At 48.1% G+C, this 12,055-nt stretch overlaps 1 protein-coding gene across 1 annotated transcript in view; it reads left to right on the top strand.

Moving 5' to 3' along the window:
- Positions 1 to 12,055, top strand: part of LAT2 (linker for activation of T cells family member 2) — a 32,989-nt gene that overhangs the window by 3,634 nt on the left and 17,300 nt on the right. Inside the window, exons 2-4 of the mRNA XM_073315094.2 lie at positions 4,012 to 4,168; positions 5,342 to 5,448; positions 8,514 to 8,553. Coding sequence (XP_073171195.2) covers positions 4,012 to 4,168; positions 5,342 to 5,448; positions 8,514 to 8,553 — 304 coding nt within the window. The remainder of the gene's footprint in view (positions 1 to 4,011; positions 4,169 to 5,341; positions 5,449 to 8,513; positions 8,554 to 12,055) is intronic.

The raw sequence follows: 12,055 nt of genomic DNA, 5'->3' as shown, positions 1-12,055 counted from the left end.
TCCACACCAGGAGCGCTTTGCCGTGGTAGTATACCCGAACTCCTGCACCAATAAAGTATTCCTCTTGTTACACGTAGGCTTAGTATGCGTGCTTTAATTCCTGGAGTGACGCTTTTCAATCAGCCAACCATTTGATTTTTTTACTCCAGCAAATCACCAAACCATCTTGATTCTTCACATTTTATTTACAAGCAGGGCGGGTTATACAAGTGGCTTTCATAACCATAATCTAAAATGGTGGTGTGGGGGGCGGAGAGGTTGTGGGGGGGGGGGATGACCTTCTACTTACACCAGCCTCTCAGACAGAAGCATGTGTTTTATAGATGAGGTTTATGAACTCCCTCGGTGACCAATTTCAGCCCTTCTCTTGCAATCAGGACAAATATGGTGCCTTCACAGAGCCCTGCTGGCTTCGCTACAATGATTTCTAGGGTTGCCAGTTTTAGTTGGATGTATTCCTGGAGTTTTCCTCACATGACACAATCTTTAATTAAAGATTAATCTTTAGTTGCTGGAGACTCCAGGACAATCCTGGAGGGTTGGCAATGCTAATGATTTTACGGGGACCTAACTGTAGGATCAGGTTGTAATGTCCAACCACTGAAACGCCTTTAACCATAGCAGCCCAGATCACAGGACCTAGCTAGTAGAGACTGAAGGACACTTGAAAACTTCCCTATTTCATCTCCATTAAAATGAGCAAACAGAGAAGGAGGACTTGTGGCACCTTAGAGACGAACCAATTTATTTGAGCATCAGCTTTCATGAGCCACAGCTCACTCCATCGGATGCAAGAGCTGTAGCTCACGAAAGCTCATGCTCAAATAAATTGGTTCGTCTCTAAGGTGCCTCCTTCTCTTTTTGCGAATACAGGCTAACACAGCTGCTACTCTGAAACCTGTCATTAAAATGTGCATCTCTGTTTATGCAGAATACCCCTGTATTTGAAAAAAGAGAGTTCCCGCACTGCTGTAGTTGAGCGCCCTGCTCCGAAACGTACGCTTAATCCTCACAGGGGTGATATGGAATGGAAACTACTAGTAGTCTATCCACCGTACTACTTGCTGTTCTGAGTGGAATAATCATTTGCGGTCAGACGTTCTTCCAGGAACTATCATGCAGTGTGCGATTCACAGGCGGTTGCTTGCTCTTCTTCAGCCTCTTACAATGTTTAAATCTAAGCATTAGAACAGTGACTATTAATGGTTCCAGCTACCTAACACTTACAGAGGTCTCCGTGTTCGTGTGGGGACATGACAGATCAAGGAGAAGCTTGAGAAACTTTAAAATGGACCAAGCCTGCAGCGCTCTCTCTGAATGTTACCCCTAGGGAAGGAGCTGAGCTGCCCCAAACTGTAGGGAATCATGTTTTCTATCCGCAGTCGAATTTTGCAAATGGCCCTCATCTTCTAAACTCTCCCACTCCAAAACCCTCTGTACTCTGAAATCCCCTGAACTGTGGTATGTTGAAAACCCAGACAAACACGTGGCTGCTTGAGCATGTTGATCCTCCCTGCCCGTTTCCCAAAGACAGCCGGAGAAGGAAGAGTTCAGCCTTTCAAAAAGACATCCCGCCGGTTTATTTTCCTCAAACGCTGAGCAAATGTTACCGGCCTCGCCCTGCCGGGTCGTAAATCCTTTTGTCAACTTCTTCCATTAGATCTTTCAAGAGAGAGAGGCTTGTGTGTTTCAGCATCTCTGCACTCTGGGGCTAACGCGCTACAGACAAACGGACAGTCATTGTACACCTCACGATCACATTCCCAGCAGCTCTCGTGATGTCTGCTTGACCTGGAGATTCCAAGAGTCAGACTGTGCTTCCATCCTTGCATAGTCATGAACCTGGTCATACTGCAGGCATCCAGTGGGCTTTTATAATGCATTTATCTGGGCCGGGGACTTTTTTTTTCTGATGTGGGGTGTTTCGTTAGTTTTTAAGCCAGTTCCACCCCTATTTCAGGAGTGCAAATTGCCTCTATCTGGGCTTGGATTGAATTATAATGCAATGTAGCATCGCCGGGCTCTTGGGGCTCGGCTTTCCAGGAGAATTTTATGTCCACAAACAATTTCTGACACTGCAGAAATGGGAAATTTCAGGGATTTGGGGAGGGTGTCTTGTAAGAAAAAGCTGTTCTCAACATTTTGTTGTGGTGGAATCATTGAGTTGTGACAGCAATAGCCTGTCTGGGGATCAATTTTGCCACCTTGTAACCTTGCTAAATACCAAAATACCTTTAGACCAAGGGCTTGATCCTGCACCACTTGATGCCAACGGGAGGTTCCCCCCCCATTTGAATCAGTAGGACCAGGACCTAAAAGTTTCATTGTACTCTGGAGGCTTCATTGATAATCACATCTTGTGCTTCTATAGTACCGGGCATCCTGAAGCACTTCACAGGCTATGTACCTGTAGAGCCAGAGCAATGCAGCCACCTCTGGGGTGGCCAATGGCAATCTGTACAACAGAGAGAGGAATAAGCTAAAAATTACATGGATGCACACAGAAATGAAAGGAATTGAATACAATGAAGATGGGGCGGCTGTGGCCAGGGGTATAAAGAAGGGGGAGTCCTCAGGGCTTTGGCAGAGTGCAGCTGATTGCTCACAGTAACTGTTTCCTCACTAGGTCTGTTTCCTGCACAAACCTCAACAAGAGACACTGGGCTATGGCTACCCGTGGAAAAAGACGATATACTGCGAGGACAACAGTGTTCTCACAGGCTTTGTGGCGGGAGCACTCTCCTCCTGCAGTTCTTCTTACAGCTAGCTCGTGCAGTTACTGATTTAAAATCCTGTTCCTGAGACACCCCAACCCCAACTCCTTCCTGGGAGGGGGGGGGGGCAAAACCTGGCATAGCCGAAGGACAGTCACAGCCCTTTAAGCCTAAATAGCTCCCTGCCCGCTGCAGGGAGCAGAGATTTTAACCGGCCCACGTAGAACCTTTATTTAAAAAAAATTAAAACTCTACCATATTTGCCTGAATGGCTGCAGTCTGTAACATGGAATACTTTGGACCACGCATGGAGAAAACCGAGGGACTTATTTTTCTCTGTCTCTGAGTGCATATAGATAAATACAGAATGTGAGAACAGTATTCAAATGCAGCATCAGACTAATGGTCTAATTAGTCCAGGATCCTTTCTGGCCAATGCCATTGAGCTACTCATGTACATAAGAGTAAGCGAGTGTTTAAGTTCTTTGCTGACGAGTGGCCCGAGTGCTTAGCACCTCCCAGTTCTAAGCTTGAGCTATGATTAAGAAACAAGAAGTTTCTTCCTAAGCATGGGGAGCTAATGATTTCCTTATGCCCTGAAGAATGAGGGTTTATATCCCTGACTTGGTTTTTACCCTAACTTTGGGTATTGGTTAGGAGAACTACCAGAAAGTCACCAGCTCTAGCCATGACTTGCAGTCCCAGGAGAAAATCTCATCTCTCTCTCTCACCAACAGAAGTTGGTTCAATAAAAGATATTACCTCACCCACTTTGTCAATCCTAGGAAAAGAGATTGCAGGAAGCTATCCTCCATTGTGCGTATGTGTGCATAGGACAGAGATGTATTAAAAGCAAGGGCCTGTCCATACCCCGGCCTTCTAGAAGGCAGCTATGGCGGGAATGGTTTCCACACACTGCGGACATAGAATCGTTTCAGTACTCATGCAAATGTCACAACATTCTCTATGAAGGCGGAAAGAACTGAGAAGGTGGAGAGAGGGATGTGGAAACTGTCAGTGAAAGATGACTTTGTAGTGAATTGAGGGAGCTTTAATGCAATCCTAGATGAGCAGAGATGATTCAAGTGGTTCCAGATTGATATGGATTAATATTGTCATCTGTAATGACATGCTGGTCTTAAAGTCATTGTGTGCATGCTTGGAAAGTTGGATGACTTTGCCAGGACCTGTGTGCTGAATGCAGACTGTCTGCCGATAAACTCTGCTCTAATGGGGAGAGGTTACTAGTCATCCTTACAGACCTGCTGCAGCTCCTGCTGTTCTTTCTGACATCTAGGTGCTGCTGGCAGAGAGAAAGCACCATTGTCTCCAGGTGATCATCAGCCTGAAGTACTGGATGGTGCTTTCCTTAACTTCACCCAAGGCCTAGTTCCCGTGGGTTCCCATGAAAGCGTGGATGGCCCAGTGGTAGAAGTGCTAGCTTCTGGAGTCAGGTGACTTGGCCTCAATTCCTTCTTTGCTACAGCCTCCCTGTCTGATGTTAGGCCATTCAGTTAATCTTTCTGTGCCTCAGTTCCCCATCTGTACAGCGGGGATAGTAGCACTGCCCTGCCCCACGGGGGGGTTGTGAGGATACGTTAAAGATTGTGAAGTGCTTGGATGCTGTGGTAATGGGGCCATCTTGGGTGCATTTTTTCCAACCTTTACCTATGCAAAGTGGCTGGTGAAGGATACCAGTGGTGAGAGTGGAGAGCTCTGATTTGGTAGCATTTTACGCCCACTTCACAGAGGTCAAGGCAGGGGAGAATCAGACCTTCTGTTTTCTCTAGTCTAGGGTAATGATATGTAGTACTTCACATTTTTAAGGTTGAAATCCAGGCAGAATAGTGAGAAATATTTGTTGTTGTCAAGGCACTCAGTTAAGGGGGCGGAGGAGCCGTGGAGGCCCCATGGTTTGAGCCATTTAAATGCAGAAAAAATATTGGAGAATATCGTGCAGAGAACAATCTTGCATTAACAGGGGGAAAGATTGGATGGCCTAATGTGTAGGTCTTTCCCACCTCTGAGGGTCTGTCATGCTAGAAAATACTACCTGCCTCTCCATCGCCATCTCTCCTAGATGGTTTTTATTTAATAAAATTATGGGAGGGGGGGCAGTGTGGCTTAGTGGATTGGGAGTTGCCTTGGGAGTCAGGAAACCCAGATTATCTTCCTGGCTCTGCCACTGACCTCTCATGGGTGATCTTGGTCAAGTCACTTTCCCTCCCTGTGCCTCAGTTTCCCCATCTATAAAATGGGGATGATGATTATTTTGAATTACTTGAGATAGCACCCACTGTGCTAGATGCTTTCCAAATACTTAAGGAGAGTCCCTGCTCTGAGGACCTCACAATCTAACCACAAAGATTAGGGAAAGGGGAATAAGAAAAAGCAACTTCTACACAACTTAATGATGATACTTTGATCCCCTTTGAAAAGCACTTTTGGCTCTGTGGGTGAAGGGAGGGAAGTATTTGGCTCTTGTGTGAAAGACTTGTTGAGCAGGCATGAAATAGGTCTTGTTTGTGCTTAAACCCTCCCAGCCACAGACGTGCATGTGGCTGACACAGCTGTAACGCGCTGACAGGTTCAGTTAATGTTTTTCTCTTCTGCTGCATGTGTTTCAGGCTGGACCTCAGCGGAGCAATGAGCCCAGTGGAGCTGCTCTGGGCTGCGGCCTCACTGATGCTGCTGGGGGCTCTTGTGAGCATGTGCATGAAGTGTCAGCATTCTGGTAGGACTTTCTCCCACAGCCTTGAATTTGGGGCACCTTCAGCATGAGGAAATCCTGCATTGCTCAGTCTGCTTGCCTATGCCAGACAGCTACATATCTCCCTGCAGTCCTAGTGTGGGCTGGGCATGGTGCCTGTTCTCCTACTCAGGAGTTAACTATCACGGGTGGCTTGCCTGAGCATGAAGGTTTTGCTGCCATTCAGTATTGCAGAGATGACCCCCCCAAGTCAAGCTGAGCCTGATGTCCCAAAACAGGTGCCTGAGCCCGCGTTTCTCTTCTGGGCATGTGCGGGAAGGCTAGATCTAGGCGTTACTTGTCTGCCACCCGCACTCGGTGCAGCGTGAGCTCCTGCTGCCCATTCTCCTCTGATACACAAAGTCCTTCAGGGAGTCACTTGCCCCGACCCCACCGTGTGCATAGCGAGTATTGCTTTTCGCATGCAACTCCTGTTACTGAAATGGGGGGTGGCGGGAAGCTGGTGCTCGCAGGCGGTTCCTACCTGTGCGGCTTGCACCCTTCTTTCCCCTTCACCCAGTGCAATCCCCTGCACAGAGCTAGGGCTCTGTAAAGCTGGAATGGGGTAGGGAGGAAGACGGATGGTGGGGATCTGCGTGGACCCCTCCAGATTCTAACCCCTGCCATTCATAACCAGGGAAAGTTAATACAGCCTGCATGAGGGCTTGCGACTTTTACTCATCCATGCTGTGGAAGCTTTCAGGGGTGGTTCTAGGGGCAGTCCCTGGTAGCACAGCCCCTTCAGGAGTTGTGCTGTCTAGGGGCCAGTGGGAATGGAGGCAAGGAACCATTGATCAGGAGTTTGTAATCCCTGGCTTCTTACACAGGGAGAGACACAGCAGGAGGGCCCTGGGGTTCTTTCTCCACCCCAGTCAGTGCAGCTGATTGCAGGATGTAGAAGGAAAAGCTTCATAGCCTTGGGGATGGGGGAGAAATCCAAAAGCACTTGGCTGTGGCTGTTCACTAGGAAAGCAAGACGCTCAAGAAGTCTTATTTTGAAATTGAGATGTTCTGTGTGTGGATGGGACCCCCGATGACAGGCTCACAGTCCTGCAGTAAATCAAGGGAGCCTTGCAAAGCATACTTGCCCTGCTCTGCCGCTGAGTGGGCATTATGCAAACGAATGCAACCACAGCAGCAGTACGGCCCAATAGTCACAAGCAGCCAGGCTGCTGGACCTGACTCTGTCTCTGTTCTCCTCCAGCAAAGGATCCACATCAGGCAGAGCACTGACTGGCTGGCATTTCGTTGGTGGTGGTTGGTCAGTGGGGATGAGCTCAGCAGTACAGTTTACACTGAGATTAAAACTTTCCCTTCCTAGCCAACTCTCCCTCTGGCAGGGGCTGTGGACTCGATGACCTAGTAGAGCTTTGCCATCTTTGACCTTTACAACTCTGTGATTCATTCATCATCGGCCTTCTAATGTCGGGAGATACCACGCATCTCCGACCTGGCCCAGAGCCCTCGCATTCAGTATCACATCTCCCACCTGAATCTCTGTTCTGCCGCTTCCTCTCTCAGTTCAGCACCTGTGTGCAAAGGGGCAAATCTATCTCCGAGTCAATGGATGCGTTTCATCCATTGTCTTGCGGTGGTGTGGAGCCATAAAGGATCTCCCCAGGCTGGTTTGACTCAGAGATGTGGGTAATTAACTAGCCACACTGCTTAGTGCCAGAGTGGGCTCCTGCTACAGGGTAATCATGGGTGGGTTTTGGCAGTGCTTTGGGTGGGTTTTGCAGCAGTTTAATGAAGTTGCACTGATTTGGCCCAGGGGGTCATTCCAAAAGGTCGTTGACAGGAGGTCCTCCATGCTAAGCATGGTGCCAGTGGTTTCAAAGCAAAGTTGGGCATTACTGATCTTTCTTCTGCTACTGGCAGCCACCTGTCTGGCCATTGTGATCATTTAGGACAATGGGATATGGGGACCCTCACCTCCCACCTGAAGGTCAGAGCTTGTATACCTACCTGTTGTCAGAGATGAAATGAGATGAAATGACTCCTTAAAGGAAACCATGGGTCAAATACCTCCTTCGTGGAATTCCACTCAGTTCACTGGATTTGTACAAAGGATGAGTTTGACCCCATGCTCTCTCTCGAGAGACAGAGAGCGAGCGAGCGAGAACCCCAAAGCAGCAGTGGTACTAAACTTGGAGAAGTGGCCCTTGCCCAGCTTACGGCTGATCCTGTGAGAGGAAGGATGGTCTGCTGGTCAGGGAGATAGCCTAGGGTTTGCTTTCCTGCTGTTGCACAGACTTCCTGTGTGACCTTGGGCATGGCACTTAAGGACGGATTGTTAACATTATTTACATGCTTAAAGATGCAGAGAGGTGCCTAGTGGGATTTTCAAAAGCACCTAACTCCCATTGGTTTCAAGGGGAGTTAAGTGTCAAAGTGCTTTTGAAAATTCCACTGAGGGCCTAAGTTACTTTCAAAATCTGGTCCTTAGTCTCTAGGCCTCAGTTCACCATCTGTGAAATGGGGATAATAGCACTGCCCGATCTACAGGAGTGTTGGGGGGACAGTAAAGGAAAGGTTCTGAGGTGCTCAGACCCTACAGTAATGAGGGCCAGCAGCGTACCTAAGAAGTGAGGTGTTCAGCATCTGCTGCAAGATGCTGAGTACCCTCACCTCTTATGCAAGTCATGGGGAATGGAGGCTGCTCAGCATCACAAAGGAGCAGACCCTTGGAGAATGCCACTGACAGTAATGCTCTAAGGCTTACTACTGAGTGGCTTGTGGGGCACAGACTTGCATGGCTGGGCTAAACTGCGTTCCATGCTGTTGGACCAGGGATTAATTTGACTGATCCTGGTTCCAATCCTCCAGATGTTGTTAAAACATCTCTCAGTTGGCCAAGGAGACATCCGCTTTAGTCCAGCACCCTTTCCTGGTCTTGGCTGCAGGTTTGATGGAGGCACTGGTTGAAATCCTTTCAGAATTGCTGTTCTCCACTTCCTCTTTGTGTCTAAATTCCTGTTAGCTCATCTTAAGTTTTTTGTCCTCTTTCGGCACTTGAATTCCTGTCACTGATTTTGATGATCTTCTTCCAGCTACTAAACGGGAAAAGAAGCTGTGCAAGCAGAGGAAACTGTAAGTTACCCTTCACATTCACATTTTTTTCCCAAGAGGTCCTCGTAGGGAAAAAATGGATCCCAGCTGCTGTGTGGGCTCTGTGGAGCTCTATGCATCCCAGTTCTGACATGTTAGAAATCTGGAGGTGAAAAATAGCTGCCTCGGAGCAATAATGATTGTCCACAATCCCATAGTGGCCAAGAACATAGAATGGCTCAGAGACACAGGAAAGCTGCCTAGTGCCCTTAGAAAGAATAACATGAAATTAAACGACAAGCTGTGAGCTTGGGCCTGAACGATGTACCGATTGGCTTTAATAAGAGTTTTAGATGAGAAAGGGTAGAGGAGCAAATTAGTGCACTGCAAAATGGTGCCACCACATTGATCTATTCTAGGATTAAGGTAGATTCACAACTTCATTAGGTACAAAAACCGGTATTTAAACAATAACATGTGCTAGCTAATAAGATCATATGCTAGCATTGAACTACCAAACCTACAACGTCAGCTAAGTAAGGAAACATGAGTTCTCTCACACACACTCTTGTTTCCTTCAATAACAGACAAACCACAAGTAAGAAGATTAGAGAAAAAAGAAAAATCATGGCTTTTAACCTCTTCCTGCCTTTGGCAGCATAGCTAACCTGCTGCAGAGGGCTCTGGAAGGGCCCAAGGGTGGGCCATATTGTGTGCTGCCACCCTGCTGCTCATTTTCAAGATGACAGTGTGACAGGCTTTTGGTGTGATGTTTGGCAATTGATGGAAGAGCAACCGCAGGGCTCTATCCCTCTGAATCCTGTCTGGGGTTAGAGAGATGTCCTGGCTTGCTGAAATTAAACCAAGAGCCTGGATGTATTCCTGGTCCAGTGAAGTCAGTAGCAAAACAACCACTGACTTGAGAGGGGTCAAGATTTCACATTCCATTTCTATAGCTGGTTTTTGGTTGTTGCTTTTTTTGCAACCCCCGTGACACACCCACACAGTCACAAGGAATCTAAACAGGGACTTTGATTGAAAGCACCCCTGATAGCCGCCAAACTGCCAGCTATAGGAAGAGGACTGATCGGAATGAATAGATTCTGTGTTAGATTAATAGCTATGCTACTGGAAGAAAGAGGGAGAGATTTTCGCAGGCACAAAGGGGAGTTGAGTGCCCAGCGCCCATTGAAAGTCAGAGTTGAAGACCAGAAGGGACCATCACGTCATCTAATCTGAGCTCCTGCCTAACACCCGCTAGCATCCGCTCACCAAACCCAACAACTGAAATGAGACTGAAGTGTTACAGCCCACAGGAGACTTAACCATTATGTGTCACAGGGGAGAACAGGAGGGGCATCAGTGCCTGAGGCCCCCACGATGGCAGGGAAATGATTAAGTGAGGTATACCCAGATTATCCTGGCAAGTGACCCCCACCCATTCTCAGCCGAGGAAGGTCAAAACTCCCAAGGTCAGTGGCAATCTGATGTGAGGGAAAATCCTTCCCAGCCCCACGTAGGGCCATCAGCTAGACCAAGGGTAGGCAACTTATGGTACGCGTGCCAAAGGCGGCATCCAAGCTGATTTTCAGTGGCATTCACACTGCCCGGGTGCTGGCCGCTGGTCCGGGGGACTCTGCATTTTAATTTAATTTTAAATGAAGCTTCTTAAACATTTTTAAAACCTTATTTACTTTACATACAACAATAGTTTAGTTATATATTATACATTTATAGAAAGAGACCTTCTAAAAACGTTAAAATGTAAGACTGGCACGCGAAACCTTAAATTAGAGTGAATAAATGAAGACTCGGCACACCACTTCTGAAAGGTTGCCGACCCCTTAGCTAGATCCTGCACATGTGAGCAAGAACCAGCCAGCCAAGCACCTGAGAGGATGCTTGGCACCACCTCAGAGTCCTGTCCCTTCATGTCCAACATCCCATCTCCAGCTGTGACCAGCCCTGATGCTTCAGAGGAAGGAGACCAACCCAATCCCAAAGACATTGGGTTGGGCTGGGGAAGTAAATGGGAGCTGAGTGCTCAAATCCCATTAGTGCTTTGAAAACCTCCCCCAGTGTATGTACCCACAGTAACAGATAATCTTTAGTGTTACCGCTCTGCTGTGTTCCCTTCCCTTTGGTATGTCACCTTCTTTTTTAAAATATTACCACAGCAAAATGCATGGTCAACAGCTCTCTTTTACCTTATTTAAAAAAAAAAAAAGTGAAAAACATGATGCTTGTCTTCCGAAAAGACCGAATAAACCAGGGGTGGGCAAACTACGGCCCAGGGGCCACATCCAGCCCTCCAGGCATTTTAATCCAGCCCTCGAGTTCTTGCCGGGAAGTAGGGTCTGGGGCTTGTCCTGCTCTGGCGCTCCAGCCGGGAGCAGGGTCAGGGTCTTGCCCCACTCCACATGGCTCCTGGAAGCAGCGGCATGTCTAGGAGCAGCCAGGGGCCTCCGCACGCTGCCCCCGCAGCTCCCATTGGCTGTGGACCACAGTCAACGGGAGCTGCAGGAGCAGTGCCTGCGGACAGGGCAGCTCACAGAGATGCCTGGCCGCACCTCTGCATAGGAGCAGATGGGGGGACATGCTGCTGTTTCTAGGAGCTGCTTGAGGTAAGCGCTGCCCAGAGCCTGCACCCCTGAGCCTCTCCTGTGCCCCACCCCCAGCCCCAGCCCTGATCCCTCTCCTGCCCTCTGAACCCCTTATGCCCAGTCCCACCACAGACACCAGTCCGTACCCCCAGCCAGAGCCCTCCTGCACCCCAACCCCCAATTTCATGAGCATTCATGGCCCGCCATACAATTTCCATACCCAGATGTGGCCCTTGGGCCAAAAAGTTTGCCCACCCCTGGAACAGACCCAAGGTATGCGAGAGGTTAAACTTTCCTTCTGGGCTTTGTGGACCTGTCTCTAGAACCTTTTGAATTCTATTGCAAGTCTGCACGTACTTTATGTCAAAATGCTTCCATGATGGGATGGAAAGAGTCAAAATCATAATTGTTTTCTGGACCAGGATTATCTCTTCATCACACCTGGCTTTGCCCCCATCCTTGGGTTCCCTCCCCAGCTCCTATTGTGTGTTCAAGGGTCATTGGCAATGCTCCCATTGACGTCAAAGGTCACAAGATCAGATCCATAAAGAGGCTGAAAATAGAGCTGGGTGAAATTTTTTTGACTCCTAGTTTGTTTGCTGAAAATGAAGTTTTGGTTGACCCGAAAGTGTTCATGAATGTGACATGATGTCACCAAAAATTTTGGCCAAAAAATATGTTTGGGACTTAGGCTCCATTCATAACACAGCCAGAGGAGAGGAGGAGGAGGAGGCGAAGATGATGGTGGTGCCTCCCTAATACCTATCGTTCTTTGGCTAAGACACTCACTGGGGAGTGCTCTATCATTGGACCATATGGTATTCTGGGTCGGGTCTTTCTCAGTCTCTCCTGTTGCAGCTGTTCCACTTCGTATAAAATACTTGACTAGTCACTGGGCCAGAGAGAGAGTGAGAATGGTTTTTCAGTTCATTGGGCTATAG

This window comes from Lepidochelys kempii, chromosome 17 (genome assembly GCF_965140285.1).
Source record: "Lepidochelys kempii isolate rLepKem1 chromosome 17, rLepKem1.hap1, whole genome shotgun sequence".
Classification (NCBI taxonomy): domain Eukaryota; kingdom Metazoa; phylum Chordata; order Testudines; family Cheloniidae; genus Lepidochelys; species Lepidochelys kempii.
This window is presented reverse-complemented; position numbering and strand designations above follow the sequence as displayed.